This window comes from Lepidochelys olivacea (genome assembly GCF_965140295.1).
Source record: "Lepidochelys olivacea isolate rLepOli2 genome assembly, chromosome: 3".
NCBI classification, from domain to species: domain Eukaryota; kingdom Metazoa; phylum Chordata; order Testudines; family Cheloniidae; genus Lepidochelys; species Lepidochelys olivacea.
Genome location: NC_140413.1, coordinates 200,120,011 through 200,139,150, shown reverse-complemented (window position 1 = coordinate 200,139,150; position 19,140 = coordinate 200,120,011). Strand labels below are relative to the sequence as shown.

The 19,140-nt window shown below is 41.6% G+C and overlaps 1 protein-coding gene across 2 annotated transcripts in view; it reads left to right on the top strand.

The window, feature by feature from the left end:
- Window positions 1-17,890, top strand: part of SPTLC3 (serine palmitoyltransferase long chain base subunit 3) — a 131,776-nt gene extending 113,886 nt beyond the window's left edge. For both annotated transcript variants that reach the window (XM_084623555.1, XM_084623556.1), the window contains exons 10-12: window positions 11,737-11,872; window positions 13,648-13,777; window positions 16,013-17,890. In XM_084623555.1, coding sequence (XP_084479681.1) covers window positions 11,737-11,872; window positions 13,648-13,777; window positions 16,013-16,126 — 380 coding nt within the window. In that variant the 3' untranslated portion in view covers window positions 16,127-17,890. The remainder of the gene's footprint in view (window positions 1-11,736; window positions 11,873-13,647; window positions 13,778-16,012) is intronic.
- Window positions 17,891-19,140: the final 1,250 nt, after the last annotated feature.

The following is a 19,140-nucleotide window of genomic DNA, read 5'->3' as shown; positions in this document are numbered from 1 at the left end:
GCCTAGCTCCATGGGCCAGGAGCCACCAGTACAGTGTGAGCATGGGGCGGGCTCACTCTCCATGCCTCAAAAGGTGCCACGCATACACCTAATGGCTGCTAGGAGTGCGGTCACCCCTGCTTCCCCCCATTCGTTCCACCACTGGGACAGGGACAGGAGTGGCAGAAGCTCCCTAAAAGTGGAGGGCCACTGTCCCCCGGACTGTGGCCCCGCACTACTCCTTGCCCCCATGTCTTCCCTTCCCCAGAGGCCCTGGCCCCGCACCGCCCCTTCTCCCCAAACCCCTGCCCTTGTACCGCCCCTTCCCCCAAGGCCCTGCCCCTGCTCCACCTCTTCCCCCGAGGCCTTGTCCCAGCTCTGCCTTTTCCCTGCAAGACCCCACCCCTGCTTGCTCCTCTCCACCCTGTCTCCCCCGTCACTCACCCTTATAGCTGGTAAAAAGTGGGAGGGAATAGCCCTCCCCCTTTTAAAAGTGATGGGGCAATGGCCCCCTACCTCCATACCAGCACCCTTGGACAGAGGCCAGTGCTAATTCCTCACACAATACTGATCTCCCCTTAGTCTCAAATTAAGCGTTAGAGAAAGGGCTGGTGAAAGAGATCCACAGACTAGCACAGAAATAAATCTCACAGTTATTCTTATGAAGCCAGATTCTGAACTCCTTTGCACACACTTGTGTGCAATTATTCCCTCAAGCAGTGGTACTGAAGTCAAGGATATAGGAATTATTCAGTGTGAGCAAGGGGTTCACAATGTGGTGCTTAGTAAACTTCATTTTTACAATAGGCAAATAATACATAGTTCCATGGCACGGCAAGGTACCTTCTTCATTCTGGAGATAGCAGAGCTTTAGATTCCCTGGCAGTTCTGGAAGAAGCTTGCTGCTGTCGTATTACTCCAATTGGTAGTGTGTAATCAGTCTGAGGGACACAAAAGAGAGACTTGCCTTTCCTGAATGCCTTTAGATCCTTGGCATTTCAGCAATACCTAATATGTTACAGATGTAGTGCAATGTGTGCTGGCTGGCTTTCAGCTGCGGGACTGACATGCTTTGTGATTAATCACCTGTGTTTGGTAATAAATATGCACAGCAAGGGCTTGTCCCTCTGTCTCTGTTTTCATGCAAGGTGCTTTTAGTGTACATGATACAGAATTATCAATATTTGTGTGCAAGTTTCTGTACATACCTGGCCAATAAAAAATAACAGAATTTTGTACAATTCCTCCTCTTCTCTGTCCTTTATTTGAAATTACCATTGCTTTTTCTCTGAATGTATTAAGCAATTCACAGTTAAAATTTGACTCTAGTCCTTAAAGGCTTATTTAGCAGGAGTATTAGTCTAAATCATTTGGTTTATAGCTGGTGTTAGTGTAGGTCTTTGCTTCTCCCCAATCCATAACAAAGTTGTTTTTATACAAAACCGTTATCTTAGAGCTCATTTCCTTTAGGCACTCTGGTTTTATAGTGTTCTATTTCTGATTTAGTGCACATGGAGGTACATATGTGTTACTTCTATAGTGGAACCAGAGAAGGAAAGAAAATCAGTCCATCTGTAACTGTTTAGGGGAGAAGAACAGCTATTGTTTTCCAAAACTTTTTGCAGCCTATTAAAGTTTTCTTTTTACTATCTAGTTGTTACTAGAGGAAGGCAGGGAACTAGAGCTCTGTATCCCAGGAACATAGATTGAAAAGACAGTCTGACACTGGTATGTAGCAGTTGGATTGGATAACTAATTATCTAAAAAAGTCCCCATGAAAAAACAGCTGGAGAAGATTAAAGCAGGTGGATTTGTGTCTTGCATAGCCCACAGTATGCCGAGGAAAAGTACAAAGAGCGGGATTATCCTCTTTGGAACAGGTTCAGGAAAAATAACCCTCTTTCAGTGAACATACACCTGAGATATAAACATTAAAGGCTACAGGTTGCTTGTTCCTAGTTTCAATATGTTGAGTAAGAATTTCCAAGGTTAAAAACCTTCATGTGGCATTCAAAGGTAAAATGTCGTGCAGAAGTTGGACACATCTAAATTATTTGCTAGTTAAAAGCTTTCAGAAGTGAAAAACAAATGTATTTGGAAGAATAAATGAAACTTTGCTTGAGAGGGATGATAATTTTGCAGTCAGGGTAAGATAATTTGCTTTTGTAAATCAGCCTAGTTCCATTGAAGTCGATGATTTACACCAGCTAAGAATCTGGTCCTCAGGCTGTTAGACTATTGAATTCAACACTAACATTGCAGGACTCCAATAAAAGCAGGTTTATACCCAGAGAGCTCAACTGTGAGCTGCCTTATGTGCTCACTCAAGACAGTGAGAGGGCATTGGGCACCGCCTGTCCCTTTGCACTGATTACCCATATTCCAGGTCACAATGCAGGTGGGATGGCAGCCTCCACAGAACCACTGCTCCCCTCCCACATGTGATGGGGAATAAATGGGCAGGGCAAAGAGTAGGCTTCACCTCCTCAATTCAGCCAGCCGGCAAAGTAAGCCTGGGGAAGTAATTGGGGTCAGGTATGTGTGAGGAAAATAGGCTCTTCAAATGAAAGCCTGCACTTTACCCAAAGCTACCCTTAAATCTAGTTTTGAAGAGACGCATAAAACTAAAAACAAAAGGACAGTTGAAATATAATTACAAACTTGAGGTTTTTCTGCTGCACCTACCACTGTAGCGTGCAAGATAAATAACTGATTATATATGGTAGTAGTGGACCAGTACTACAACATATGACAATGTGTATGAGGCGGGTAGGTGGTCTTTAACCAAGAAACTTAACATCAGAAAGGAAAGTGTGGAGGCTTGGTAAAGAAATGGTCACCCACCCGCCCATCCTCTTCCAGTATTCTCTCCCTCAGAGATCACCTCACTCTTCAGAATTCATGCATTTTCAGATCTTTTCCTAGGCTTTTTCCACCCCCAGCAAAACGGTGTTAACATTCTGAGTCTAATGTTCTGGGATGTCACACTGTCTGGTATCATTGTTTTAAAAGGCATTCCTACATCAGCATTTGAATGTCCTGAATTGAGCCCTGTGGGCATGCTCCAAAGGGGAACTCTCCCTCCACACTTACAAATTGTCTAAGGATGTAGATTTGAGGGGTTGGATAATCAGTTCTGAGGCGCTTGTCTGAGGCTATTCTACCACCTTACGTCAGTATAGCCACATCACTCAGGGGTGGGATTTTCCCCTTAATAGGGAACGAATATTACCTGCACCTTGTAAATTGTTACATATTTTTTATTTGTCAGCTCTATGCAATGATCAGATGGTTTGATAAATTTTGAAAAGCCTGGAATTTTGAATGGCTGAGAATCTCTTGCCAGCATTGTGGTAAATAGCTGACTAGAAAGGAGAAGTATTAAACTACATCCACCAACAACATCTGCATCTATGAAAACTGTCCCTAATTGAAAAGTCAGTAGTTTCAAATGCGGTAGACTGAGAGCTTAGGAATTAGATTGGGTAGTGTTAAAATACTACAGTTATTTTTAATCTTTAAGACCCAGTTCTTTCTATACATTAAGAGGTGCTAATAACCTGTTTAATATTCAAAAGAAGAGAGAACTTTCATTTTGTAGATTTCAGTCAAGCTATTCTGTGGTCCCCCACCCCATCCCTTCAATATTTCCTCCTGGTTCTTTTGAGAGCTACTATACCAAAAATATTTTTGGAAATACCACAGACTATTGTTTTTATTAGAGACTGGAAAGCTTTGTAGTAGGATGCTTTTGTGTTTCATTTGTTTTCCTTGCTCTGGCACAGCTGTTTTTGTTTTAGCAGCATTGGCGAGATGGTTAAACTATTTGTGGCCTCTACTAACCCAGCGGATTTCTTACACAGAAAGTTTTAAACTGAATGGCAGAAACTGTAACTAGCGAGTTGTCTGCGTGGGCAGTTTTGTGCATGAAGTTACAAATGCAGTGGTTTTATGGGATCTTTTAATTTGTTCAACAAAACACTGATCACTGTAGAGCAAGTCCCAGTTTCCCTATAAATTTCCCAGCCAGAAGCTTGTCAGGAGAGCGTCTTGACTAGATGAGATACAAAAGGGATGAAGTAATAGATCTTAGTTAAACCTAGAATTTATTAAGCAGTAGGAAATTATTAGAGGAACAGGGCTTGCATAGGTGTAGTGATCCCCACATTAACCAAAAGAATAGAATGAAAGATAACAGGTGCTGAGGGGCAGTGTAGTCTGACTATGCAATCTGCTCAGTACCTAGCTAGTAATAGGGGTTAGCACAATAATCACAGCTGGACCAGAGAGGAGAATGGGGAACCAAGGAGCAGCAATCCAGTAAGTGGATGGAGCCATCAGAAAGAAGTACATAAAAATAGGTATTAAGAGTAAAAACTGTAAATATTCATGTAGAGTACCAATACTGTACCCTTCACAAACAAAAGAGAGAAGTTGAAATACTTTGTATTGGGAGACATGATAAGAATTTCTGAAGCTTTAGTGACATAAGAATAATCTATGGGTTATTGTATTTACTGGGGGGAAATACAAAACAGGTTCACTTGCAACAATGGAGCAATGGTACTAACCACAAGAAATTCCTAGACTATCTGAATAAAAATTCTGGATGGGCCAGAACTGGATTTACTGTAGAATCTATGCTATATAGAAATAAAAAAGAAGTAATGAAGCATGTGATTCGGTCCTCTTACTGGAAACATGGTTGTTCAATCAGGCTGTAAAAGATATGGGAAACAACAAAATCGGCTAGAAATCTGCTTCCTTGTGATGTAGAAAGAAGGACTGAACGGTTTTTAAACATAAGTGATTTTTCACTGCTTCTTTTTTTAACATTATAAATATTGATTCTCTACTCCCCTGCTTTTGCTGGAGGACTTGAGCAACTGAGAGGGGAAGAGACTTTTAGAGACAAATGACTTTTAAATAATCTGACTATCAGATTATACTTATCTAGGTTCTATATTATTAAATTTCATCAACATCGAATGATCAAATGATAATAGGGCCACATAGGGAATAGGTGAAAGAGCGGTTGAGTTTGTTCATTCTAACTCCTGGCAAGGGCTTAAGACAAACTCTTTTTCTGAAACATTCAGCAATACGACCCTTTAACTGATGGCTGAGGAAATTCACTCGTTCTCCAGTCCTCCAATGAGTCTCCCAGCTTGAAGAGGGAAGATTAGGCTTAATATTCCTGCTTTTTTCTAAAATAAAAAACAAGCAGGAAAGAATACCTTGGAAAATAAAAATGCTTTACATCTTTTTTTATGCATCATTAAAACCAAAAAGGGTAGAAACCCATTTTTTTATTTTGCAGATCACTTTTAACTTACCACACTCTTCATCAGTCTACAGCTCTTTTCCTAACTGCCTCATTTGGCCCACTGACACAAAAAGATACAATTTGACATGACCTCAGCAGGGGACCATGCCAGGAGATAGTACTGTGATGGTACCTTTCAAGAAAAGAGGATTTTATTTTCTTTTTAAAGAGGAGGTTAGATACAGCCTGAAGGGGGAAAGCTAGGAAATGAAAATCCATAGAATCCGAATGGAGACTGCTAAAGAATTACCTGATTAGAGTCACAAAGTCTGCATTCCTGAGAACAAAAACAACGGAAAAGTAGGGCAACAGTTGAATGGCAAGAGCCCAACTGTGGAAATTCTACTTACATTGGTGAGCATTTGCTCATGCACTTAGTCCCAGCAAAGTCCGTGGAATTGGTCATGTGAGTAAATGACCTGGAGTGGCACATAAACTTTGTTCAGGCCTTCTGGACGTGATGAATTGCACCTTCCTGTAAATGGGATACCACAGTTCAGCCCCAGGTTTGTAAAAATTAATTCAGGCCAAAAAAAAAGAAATCCTCTTAATAATGCAAATTCAGTCGAAGTGACATTACTAAAAAGAAATACAAAATTGTGATTCTGAGGAAATTTGAAGCACAAATAGCTGAAGCTGTTGACCCAAACACATTACACATATTTGAAGTACATCAGAATTAAGAAGCTAGGGTTAGCTAGATCTAAAGGAGGAAATAACAAGGAAGCTAAGTGGGATTTTTTTTGCGTCAGTCTTCACCCCACCAGGAAGACAGGAATGGGAGGAAAATGTCTATTTGTGGTTATCCTTCACAGGTAATAAAGATGAAGTACTGTTGGAGATAAAGGTATAAAAATGAAAAAGCTGGTTAGATGGCAATAAATCTCCAGGACCAGCTGGTACTCATCAGAGTTCTAAGGGATCTGAAGGGTAGAACATCTAGGCTACTATTAAAGCAAAGGACTGGAGGATGGCCAATTATGGTGCCAACTTTTAATAAAAATAGAAAGGGCAAATCCAGGAATCCTGGGATTTCTTGCTGAGAAAACTGTGAAATATAGAATTTAGGGAAGTATAAATTGATGGGGAGAAATTAGTGTGGCAAAGGTATTCTTTGAATGCACCCACAAAATAATCGAGAAAGAAACTCATGGAGAGACAAGGTGGGTAAGGTAATTTTTTTTATTTTTTTTTTACCTCGTCCACCTTGTCTTTCTAATATCCTGGGACCGACATGGCTAAAACAACACTGCATACAACAAAGGAACTCATGGACATAACTTGGTTACACATTCCAGAATGGGTTAGTCTCTAAGGTGCCACAAGTACTCCTGTTCTTTTTGCGGATACAGACTAACACGGCTGCTACTCTGATTCCAGAAGCTGTTACTGAAAGTCCTTTATGCAGTGCTATTGAGGAAACATGGCTTGCGAGATGAGGCCCTGTCATGCCTATAGGCTGTTTAAGATGTAGGAGGTAAAACATGGGCAATTCTTACAGTGGAAAAGGAATAAGGGCTAGACTGTAGCATTAAGCCACTGGTCTCTGAGTGTGATACAGAGATGCACTGCACCATGGGACGCATCAGAAGGATTTTACCTTAACACACATCTACACCATTCATTTGATGGTACAGACTGCTCCTCCCAGTGAGCTCCATGGCCTTGTCTCCTCTCTGCTTCCTTTAGGGTGGATCATGCACCTGGGACAAAACGGAAGGAGCAATCTCTGTGCTCCCAGTGACTGCAGTGCTCCCTGGCCCTTGCACAACTCGCCCTTCTTCTCTCCCTCTGTGCAAGAGCCCAGGACAACCTGATCCTTACACTGGAGTGCCTCATGGACCAGTACTACTATATGTGTTGTTCACTCAACTTCCCAATCAAGAATAGCGAGAGTTGTGAGAAGTCCCAGAGCTTCTGACAATGGCAGGTGAAAATCAGAATAGTCAAGTAGAAAGCAGTGCATGGGATGAAATAAACCGCTCCCATACACTGGGAGTTTACCTTTCCAGAAATCATCGAGGCAACACGTGATGGGGTATGGAGGGTCAAGTGCTCCCCCAGATTGGCCTGCTGGGGGCAGGGAAGGAGAGGAGCTCTGTCCTCTCTCTCTGCACCTTCCTGGCAGCTGGGCGGGGAACAGAACAGTTGGACAGAACCCCTTCTGCCTGAGAGAGCCTGGCTGGGAGGCAATGGCAGGCTCGGCTGCCGGGGACAGGAGCCCAGCATGTCGTGGAGGGAAGGAGGCTCCAGCTCACTCGGCCCCTGTCCCCAACAACAGGGCCCAGGAGGGCGGGGGCAACCTACTGCCATCCCAGCTGCGGGGGACAGGGGCCAAACGAGTCAGAAACATGCCAGGGGGCATGACTGCTATTTAGGGAATAAAGCACATGGATACTTTTACAATGGTATTTTACATCTTGGAACATGGTATTAGGCCATCTCCTCAATTACTGGAATCACCAGAAGGAAAGTAGCAACCAGAAAAATCAGAGGTATTAGAAGAAGATACGTAAAGGAGAATGTAAAAAGACAAGGATTATTTAATTTGGAAAGAATAAAAATGAGACAGAGAGCATATGGTGGAGGTCTGTAAAACAATGAGCAGCATAGTATAGTGAAGGGTGAGTTAAACACTCCTATTTACCCCTTTCCCATAACACAAAAACAAATGGACACTCTCAGTTGAAAGGCAACAAATTTAGAACAGATACTCAGAAATATTTTCTAATTCAGCATAAAATTATTTCATAATAATCAATGCTACAGGACATGACTGGGACAAATACAGAGTTCAGAAGGAATCAAAGGATCAGACAATTATATTAATTGGAAGAGCATCTGTTACACTATCTAGCACTAAAAAAATTACAGGGTCTATCAGTTCTCTTGCTTCAGGGTGTAAACTGATCACCAGCTGCGGATTCTACTTTCCAAATTGATGTGGGTAATATACATAATTTTATTACTTGTATAGCTATTCTAGAACTGGATGGAACTGCTTATATACATCCTTAGTGTAACTATACATGCATTGCATGTTGTACGTGTTTGATCTATTCACAAGCTTGACAGCGGGGAAAAGAATAATTTATTTAAAAATACATTCAACTTAGTCAGTCTTCCATCAAAACCATAGGAGAAGAAAATCATTTTTAATAGACTATAATATGTGAGATTAAATCAAAGCAACAGTGTAATATTTCAAATATCTGAATGAATTTCAAGACACTTGTTTGACCTGTATTGCTGTTTTCTGTTCAACACATTGATACAAGTGAAAGCGCTTTCCAAAGCAACTGAAAACATTATATGAATGAATGCAATTTCTTGTCATGCAGACATCCCTGGATGTCACTTAGTAAGAAAGTTAATACATCTGAAATATTGTTAAAGTATCTTTAATCATTTCACATTATCTCCAATGATCAAAAGTCATCCTTGAACTCTGACAATATCTGATAGGCCAAACTCTTGACTTAGTTTATGTAACTGTCTTGGGCAGCCAACCGCTGGTCCTGTCACTCTCTTCTCCCGCAGTAGCTTTTGCTGTAGTTTGTGTTGCTTTCCCCTGTGACTTGGGGGTGGGGGAATGCTGTTGAGCTCATCTGGCCTCCCAGCCTGCCCCTTCCAAACTAGTGATGAGTTCCCTGCAGTGCTTCCATAGGGTTGAGAGAAAGGAGGAAGCCTGCCATGGAACTGGGTCTTTCTCTTTTGTGCCTCCCTGGAGCAATCTGCAGAAGCAGAGGGAAGCAGATGGCCCTGACCTTGCCACAGGATATTGTTGAGCCCAAGAAGTTAATAAGATCGATCCAAAAAGGTATTAGATATTTATATGGATATCAGCAATATCCAGAGTTATCAGAATTACTAGCAGCAAAACGTAGAAGGAATATTAAAGCTTGTGTATAAGGGCTTACACCAATCTCTATTAGAGACCAGGCTGATACCTTATGTGGAGGGCAGATTACCCCATATCTGCCTACTGCAGGGTTCTTACAACTTCCTCCAACGCAGTGGTTCCCAACCTTTTCTCTGCCACGGCACACCTCGAGCTCCAGGAGCTTCCCCCCGCTCCCCCGCCCAGGCCAGCAGCTGCAGGAGGGAAGGAGAGGGGCAAAGGAGCCACCCCATCGCTCACACAGGAGCAGAGTGAGGAAAAGAAGGTGATTGAGCTCTTGATTGGTTGCTCTGTCCCAGAGGAGGCGGGGCCGTGAGGCAGACGACTAATCAGAAGGCAGATTCCCCCCCCCCTTTGTTCTCACATAGAATCATAGAACAGGAAGGGACCTCAAGAGGTCATCTAGTCCAGTCTCCTGCACTCAAGGCAGAACTGAGTATTATCCTAGACCATCCCTGACAGGTATTTGTCCAACTGCTCTTAAAAATGCCCAATGATGGAGATTCCATAACCTCCCTGGGCAATTTATTCCAGTGCTTAACCACTCTGACAGGAAGTTTTTCCTAATGTCCAACCTAAACCACCCTTGCTGCAATTTGAGCCCATGGCTTCTTGTCCTATCCTCAGAGGTAAAGAAAAACAATTTTTCTCCCTCCTCCTTGTAACAAATTTTTATGTACTTGACAACTGTTGTCATGTCCCCTCTCAGTCTTCTCTTCTCCAGACTAAACAAACCCAATTTTTTCAATCTTCCCTCATAGGTCATGTTTTCTAGACCTTTAATCATTTTTGTTGCTCTTCTCTGGACTTTTTTCTCCAATTTGTCCACATGTCATTTTTTTAAAAAAAATCCACAGAACCCCTCTTCGGGCCTGATGGCACAATGGTCCTGTACACTCTCAGAGATGGGGCTCTGATCCAGTCTGGCAGTTCCTGTGTTCTTATGAACTATTAACCACTGCCCCAGGTTTTATGTAATGCTTTCATGTTAAACTCTTGTAGGTAGTTTGATAGTACCCACCAGCAGCCCCCAGCAGCTCCCCCTGCCTGTCAGTGTTTGCCACACGCAGGCAGGCCCTGCTTATCAGTGCCCCCCCCCCGCGCCTCCCATCCACCATGATCAGCTGTTTCTCAGCGTGCAGGAGGCTTTGGGAGGGAGGGAGAGGAGCGAGGGCGTGGTGTGCTAGGGGAGGGGAAGAGGCAGGGGGGCTTGGAGGAAGGGGTAGGGCGGGGCCTGGGGCAGAGCCGGGGGTCAAGCACCCCCTGGCACATTAGCAAGTCAGTGCCTGTGCACTTAATTGTGAGGTGGGTGAGAGGAAGACCTCAAGATGCATCTGTGGAAAAAATGGTTACTTCTGCATTGTTTTAAAAAAAAATAATGGTGGGTGCAAATTTTTTTTTTAAGTTGAAAAAATGCAAAGCTGACTTTCTATCCTCTCTTTAATTGTTCTTTGTTTGCTGTAGCCAGACATGTTTCACTAGGTCTAGACTAGCAAGGGAGGGTGATATGGGGTAGGAAGTGGGCAGCCTCTGCCTTTGGACACATCTCTGTCTTCCAGAAAGGGTGGTACTCAAATGCAGTAAGAGGAATTCTGCTTTCACTCTTCCAAGGCTACTAGTTTCACTTCTGTTCTTGGCCAGCTCATGTGTACGGGTGCAAACCCATGGGAACCTGAACCTTGTCTATGAATTTGCAGTGCGATTCGGACCGAGACCTGTGGAATCAGGTTTCCTTGAATATAGGTGATGATAGAATAGGAATAGAAAAATAGGTTGTGATAGAAAAATCTCTGCAACTATTTTGAACGGAATTTGCACATCTTGCGGCAAGAGAAAACAAGGGGAATGGAGATAAAAAAAGGTGTCACCCACTTGTACTCACCCGGCGGTGCTCTGGGTCTTTGGCGTCGGGTCAGGCGGCGCTCTGGGTCTTCAGCGGCACTTCGGCATTGGGTCCTTCACTGGCTCTAGTCTTCGGCCGCACTGAAGGACACGCCCCCCCCCCCAGCCAGCTGGATGGATGTATACACTATCATACCAGACCACCACTGCTGCCAATGCGTAGATTTCATCCAACATGTCCTTTTTAACTATATGCACTATAAAGGCAACTGTTCCCTAATCTATGTCCAGCGAGACAGAGAGAGAATACTCCTTTCTGTAGGAGTGTATGTCTGAATACAGTAGGTTTGAGTCTCATTTCATGCCATGGTAGGTCAGGCATAATTCAGCAGAAGTCAGCGGACTTATGCTCTAATAGATGTGTTAGTCGCTAAGGTGCCACAAGTCCTCCTGTTCTTTTTGCAGATACAGACTAACACGGCGGCTACTCTGAAACCATTCCTAGGTTCAGTATGTGCCTCTGTATTTATGTGGCTTGTACAGGTGACTCACTAAATATTTTTCTTATGGATCCAATATCTATATAAAGATCTCATGGAGAGCTAAATGTTTCTGAAACTTACAGGTCCCTGTTTTGCTTTCCTGGAGATCTTGTGCCCTGACTGATTTCATGACTGTCTCATTTTAGGGCTTCAAAGAGTGCGCCAGCTAGGAGAAAACACAAGATACTTCAGGCAGAGACTGCACGAAATGGGTTTCATTGTTTATGGAAATGATGATTCCCCTGTTGTCCCCTTGCTCCTTTATATGCCTGGTAAAATAGGGTAAGTACTGAAATGTGCCTGGCAGGCAAACAAACTACACTAAAATTATATGGAGGGTACGTTTAAAACTATTCAATCTGGCTACTTGCTGTAGATGTTGCAAGGGAGAAATTTCTTCCTTTCAGTGAACTTGCCATAGGTAGCTTTAATCCTGGCCTTCATCCTGGCCTTGATTTTGAGCCAGCTTCTCCATACACTAAATGGGTGTACAGAATTTTTAAAAAATTTAAACTCTTCTTTCTCTTTCTATTGATGTTTTGAAAAATTATAATAATTTAAAAGCTGGTGTCTAATTATTTTGAAGGTATTTCATTGTTCTCTATGTAAGATATGACATGTCTTAGACTGACGTACATTACACCATTTTACAGTATGTGACGATAACTCTTTATTGACTTGTGTAAGTGGAAATTGGCAGTAACCTATTAGCTTATCTACAAAGGCCCAGAGTGTAGGGAGTTGGAACCTTTGCAAAAGTAACTCTCTGGAGGAGCCTTTGCTTCTTAGACCATAAATATGGGTCCTACCCTGGCCCATCAGACCTGGTAACAGTAAAGCCACCAGGATAATTGCTTACTCATTCCGATGTGAACACAGGCCAGCTCTTGCACGGAGAACTTGTATCCTTCTATGGCCAAGCTTCCATCAGCATTTCAGGATCTGTGGGGAACAGTGAACTCCCCTGTCTCCCAGTTACACTAGGATCCTTTTAGTCTGAAGTTTAATTATTTATCAAGCCCTCTTACAAGGACTACCTGACGGGCAGAAAGCAGGTCTTAGAATTATAAGCTATAGAAAATCCTCAGCCCAGAACACAACCCAAATAGCTGGACTGGGTGCTGGGGGAAAATTGGAGACATCCTTAGTTGCAGAACCATCTTGTTTCCCTCTTGAGGCATTGGAGATCAACTAAGATGTCTCCCCTTGCCATCCTGAAGTTCAGTGTGGACCAGTCAAGGTGCAGAGACTTCTCAGCATTGGGGTCCCATCTCTGGAAGTCCCTCATGAAGTTGTTTGTCAGAGTCCCTCTGTAGCTGTCCCCATGGCTCATGCATGCTTCCTCTTTGGATCAGTTTATTTGTGACCACCTCTAACCTGTTTGCACAGATTGGTAGAATGGGTTGTAGTTGGGGCCAGTTAGTCCATGCTAAGTGTTATGAATCGATCTATGTCCCTCTGCATTACTTACCTCACAAATATGAACAATTTTCTCCTCAGGACCCCGAGCAGGTAGCTGTTCTCCCCATTTTACAGGTGGGAAAATGACACACAGAGGTTAAATGACCTACCTATTCAGGAAGTCTTTGGCAGAGCCAGAAATTAGCCCCAGGTCTCCCAAGTCCCAGTCTCGTGCTGCAGCCACAAGACCATCCTTCTACTTTATATTCAGTGCCTTGTTCAATGAAATTCGATCTAAATGGCATTCATTATTTATTTATCACCATCTGTTAATCTAAATATTTGCCTCATATAGGGTCTGATTCTTGCTGCCTTACACTTTACATAGATATTTGCACCTGTGCACAGTGATTTCAAATTGCTCCTAATCAGAATTCTCTGCTCACTTACATCAGTGATTGTATTTGGCGGTCGCTTTGCAGAGGTGAAAATGACTACACAAGCTGCAAGGAAGGCAGTGGAGAGTTGATGGTACAACTCCCATTGACTTCAGTATGGCTAGGATTTTTTAACCATTGTTTTTCACACTTGAGCGTTTTCTCTTTGTGCTTTATTGGGAATAACTCACTTTTGTTTTCTTCTTTCCCTCCTCCCAGGGCTTTTGCTAGGCGCATGTTAGACAAAAATATTGGGGTGGTTGTGGTTGGATTTCCAGCTACTCCTATCACAGAATCGAGGGCTCGGTTTTGTGTGTCAGCTGCACATACACGGGAGATGTTAGACACGGTAAGCAGAGCAGATGTCCTGGTGAAATTAACGTCAGATGCTAGAGGGGCTGGGAGAAGCTACAAGTCTGTTATGTTGAATCTCAATTGTTCATTTTGCATTTGCTTTTCTTGATCTTTGTCACTTGATCTTTAAAGCCTTTATAATTACATATTTTATTTAAAATATTAAATTATACAACAATTAACTGTACTATAGTCCTCTATTCCTAATAGTGACCAAATAATAATAATAATTAAGAATAAGAAAGACCTATATGAGGAGCACATCAAGACTAAACTTAACTGCTAGGGCAAAATTGCTAGGGCAGGAAATGCTAAATGATGTGGTGGTAATTGCATATAAGGGTGTCCATGCCCTTATATTCATTCCATATTTATGTGAGTTACATTGCAGCAGCAAAATATGTCTTAGGTTTTTGTATGATACATGTGGAACTTTCAGTCCAATATTTGGAATTGTTTGTATCAAACAAGAGGGCTAAAAGGTGCGATATGACCAGTTTCATCCCTGTATCTTTACTTGCTTCCGGAAGGGCAGTTACAGTTATGTTGAGACTTGCATTATAAACTTCTGTTTCCATTTGTTCATAACTTCCTAAAAAAAGTATTTTTAAGATTGAAATTTTCCATCTTCCTCGCAGTCCAAGGGTGATTTCCCCCACCCCGTGAGGCAGAAGCAAATTTGGATGAAATATGTTCATCCATTTTTGAGTTAGGCAAGGGTGGAACTTTTTTGGTTGCCGACAGATTTTAAGGCTCTTTTTGCATGAGCATAACTCTCAGAAACTGATGCGTTTTATACACTCAGTGTTTTCAAAGTGGGAAGAGAGCCCTGATCCTGCTTCTGACTCCATGCAGCTGGCCCCTGTGCCCAAGCAGACCTCAGTGAGCACACGGATCCAAACACAGGTGGAGGACTGAGGCCTTAGCCCTATACTCAAGACTGGTTTCCAGGCCAATTTAAACCATTTTAGAAACAAAATTGAAAAATCTGGTTTGTACATGTGCAGTTGGAAATTCCTGCTAATCTTAAAACTACAATAAGGAACAACGGAATACTCAACATGAAGTTAAAGTTGAATGGTAAAATAAATATATATATCAATGCTTAGTTACCAAGGTGTAGGTAGGTAGGCTGTTATTTTGCTGTGTAGTTCCAGAGTTGCCTAAGCTTTTGATTATGCAACTGCAGTAATACACAGTGAAATCACCCTGGAGATTAGGAGCTTAATCTCTTTATTTCGCTTAGGTTTTCTTTCTTTAAAACAGTAGCATTAAAAACAGGAAAGTTACAATTTTCAAGCACTGATCTTGCAATTCATCTCACTGCAGTATGCCAATTGGGGCCGCTCCTCGGCAGTCACCTTTTACAAGTTCCAGATTTGCCTTTGCAGCTAGGTATCATTGCCATAGTGTTTGCAACACTATCTAAAGTTCCCTATGCCTTATGTGGGAAATGGGAAACACTCTGGGTAGTGTGGTTTAGTTACCTCAGGCAGCTGAAAAGGTTTTAACGACAACCACTGCATGACTGTGCTGTATATCCAATGTAAGATAAAAACACACAGCTCTTGTTCCATTTCTCACCACAACAACCATTGGTTTAAACCACTGGCAGGAATACATACGGGGGAAGACCCATAAAATGGAAAGTTTCCAAGGATGGTAATTTTTCTGAATTACTTTGCAGGTCCTTCTTTATTTAGCTCATTTTATCACAGTCTTAAACCAGGTGGGGGGAACTTTTCTATTCTTGAGCATATGTTACTGTGTAAACAGAAACAGGATTGAAAGGACAGGTGCTATATTTTTAGTTGATATGAACCTATTGGCTGCTCTTCAGCATGGGCTTGAGGCTGCAGGGTTCTGATCTTCTCCAGGGAGATTCTGAATGCCCTTGCTCTCTATTGAATCCAGTCGGAGTTGAGGATGTGCAGCCATTCACATTATAGGATCAGGCCAGCTGTATGTTGCCACAACATAGCCTACTGTAGAGCCAAATTCTGTTCTCAGTGATGCTAATGTAAATCTAGTGTAGCTCAATTGTTTTCACTGACTTTCACCAGTGTAGCTGACAGAAAAAATCACCCCTTTGACTTTATTCCTTTTTGTTTGATTTTAAACTGTGAAAACCACATATGTTTTTGTGTCACTTGCTGTTCAGATGTAAAGCAGAAGTGAGAACAGCTTTAAATCCTTTTAAGATAACTGATACAGTGTAATGATCTTGCAGGTCCTGAATGCCCTTGATGAATTGGGCGATTTTCTGCAACTGAAGTATTCACGGCATTCCAGGTCATCTCATCCTGAACTATACGATGAAACAGGCTTTGAACTTGAAGATTAAATTTCCCACCCATGAAGAGAACATTATGATGTTACAAAAAAGAGGAAAAAGCCTAAGAAATATGAATGCATTTCTTCCTTTCTAAGGGCAATTTTTATTTCTCAATTAATTGAACCGAGGGGAAGCACTGTTGTTGCATTTTACTGTATCCAATTTCCATGTGCAAGAGACTATTGCTACAGATCTACTCCCATGGAATTATATGCTTTTTAAGGTATTTTTTATGCAAGCAGACTGTCCCCCATTAGTCAAGTTGCCACTGTGCAGCCTTGGTGCCTTTTTATGAAGAGGCTTTGGGTAGTTCTTAATTCTGGTTGAAATAATAAATTTGAAACCTGAATGGATTCCAGTGTAGTATGTTAGCTTACATGAATTTCAGCTGTCAGACTGGATAATACCTAATGCATCAATGTGGATTGCCTCCAAGGAAATGGCAGATAAGGATCTTCTTACCTAATTTCCACATTTTGAGTTCTCGAAGGACAGCAGGTGTCAGAAGGACATACTAGCGCATGAGAAAACGTTCATACAGAAACCTACTCATATTAAATATTTCTGACAGAAACCTGTGTTCTTGGTCACTTAATGTTGCAGACAAAACCAACCAACCATAAAGTTATATCGTTCATTGTGAAGAAAGAACATGCAACAAGCTTCCTAGTGGTGTGGACTCGGATGTTGTGTGTGAATTGAATCTTTTAGTTAAAGGTGGAAACTCTTTTCTGCTGCAGCATTCAATCTGCAGCCTTATGCATCTTATTGCCACTGAAGTTACTCGGCAGGCTTGTTCCCTTTTCATGTAGCAGTAGTAAACAATTTTAATAACCCTTTAACTTTCCTGTAAAAGCATTGATCAAAACACTCAGATACTTGCAGTTCACAAACTGCAGCTGACATTTATGAGCCCATTTCCAAGTTTCTCGAACTACTTATGAGCTTAATAAATGCACTAACTAGTAAATAATGCTGAAGCTGCTCGTTACACAGAATATGAAGTCCGGGGTATCATACACAGCTCTGCCACCTGTTAACTTGAAGGCTCTTTGATTTCTGAATGTACTAAGTTTCCCCAGTTGATTTAAGTATCACTCATTGACATATTGTGTTCTCTCTTTATGCTATTATGATGTATTCAGATGTTTTTATTTAAATGGTGTTTATTTTTCAAATGCTTGATTGAAATAATTGAGCATATGGCCCACAGTCGGAAAGAGAAGTTATGGTCAGAGTTCCATTTCCATTGCATCAAACGAATCTACAAAGATTCTTGAGAAAACATTATCCTCCTCGCTTTACTTGTCTCACATCAGGCTGAGCAGTTTATGAGGAGATTTTTGCAGACCATAGTTGTTGTATGACACCAGTTAAAAGTTGTTCTGTAGCTTTAACAAACTCCAAACCCTTCCACAATATCAGATGTCACTGTAAACACATCAGATCAAGAGATGTTTCGCTTTCTGTTGCACAGATGTACCACACTTTCATGTTCTTGAAAGCTCTGGTGTAAACTTAACCTACAGCTGCAATATTAGATTTAAGAAATAACAGTTGAATTGTGGCATACCAATTGCAATATATTACTCCCTGCTTGTTAAAGCAGCTTTAAGGATAAAACAAGGCTGATCAGTTATGAGGTCCTGGGTTTTGTTGGGTTTTGTTGTTGTTGTTTTGTTATGCGAGTTAATAAAATCCAGTGGTGCTATAACTTTAAGAATTGATTACAAAACATTCCATCCTATCAAAGGTCAGCTTAGCACGTGTATATTGGGGGACAAGGAGAAGTAAATAGTGTCATATTTAGATTATTTAGTTGGGGTTGGTCCTGCTTTGAGCGGGGGGTGGGACTAGATGACCTCCTGAGGTCCCTTCCAACCCTGATATTCTCTGATTCTACGATTCATATGATTGTTCACTCTGACCGATGAACTTGAGAAGCACTAAAGACGTTTGTGCATCAGGGTAAATGCACTGCAGAAATATTAAAAATATTCTTGGGTTGTGGGTTTTTTTTACATTTGACGTGATTTTTTTTCTTTGTTAAGCCACCTATTTGCAAGATACAGCTTCCAGGCAATTTGCATGTAGGGCGAGGGTGTGCTTAACACTACTCTGTGAGGATGGGGAAAGGAAGGGAAAGGTCTGCAGCCTTGGAGTGTTTTCCTTCAAGGAAAAAGAACTGAGTTGATATATTGAGTTTTGCTCTCCACTCCTGCACATCTGTGGCCAGTTCGTGTAAATTAGTATAGCTGACTTCTGACCTCCCATCTTAGAGTATATGGTCACAGTCTATACTTCAGAAAATAGCATTACACGTGCTGGTACAACCCATGCGATATTTCTCTCAGCAAGGCCTGAGTTTCATTAAGCTAGAGACTGATCACTTTTCATCCTATTGGGGAATGTTGTCTGTCTAAAGCAAAATTCCTCCTGCCCTCAAAAATTACTCTGTGCTCGCTCGCTCTCTCATATTAAGGAGACAGGCCCTCTATTTTTCAGAGTTGTCAGTTTATATATAAATATTATATGCTTTCCCTTGATTCCCTCCACATCTTACATATTAGAAAAAGTATTCAGCTTTGAATGCTTGGGGTGAAATCCTAGCCCCATTTCTATCAATAGCAAAATTCCCATTTACTTCAACGGGGCCAGAATTTCCCATCGAGTGCTAATTATCTCACGCTAGTTTTCAATGTGACCTTAGTGGAGTTATTCCAGCTTTACACCAGCATAAGTGAGATCAGAATTTGGCCAATCCTTGGTAATGAAGGCACTTCACTTCATTTTAAAAAAATCATCATGTGATGGGTTATCTGTTGGGAAATTAACACATCCAGTATAATGATCACAGATTTTTGGGAAATGATTCATAAAATGTATTCCATTTGAAGGAGTATACATTTGTGGGAGATTTATTTCTCTGTCTGAACAAGTGGAGATCTATAGCTGGTTTATTTTAGGCTTTTAATAGAAGTTCTTCCTAAGTTTTTTGAATAATCAATAAAGATTGTTCATGA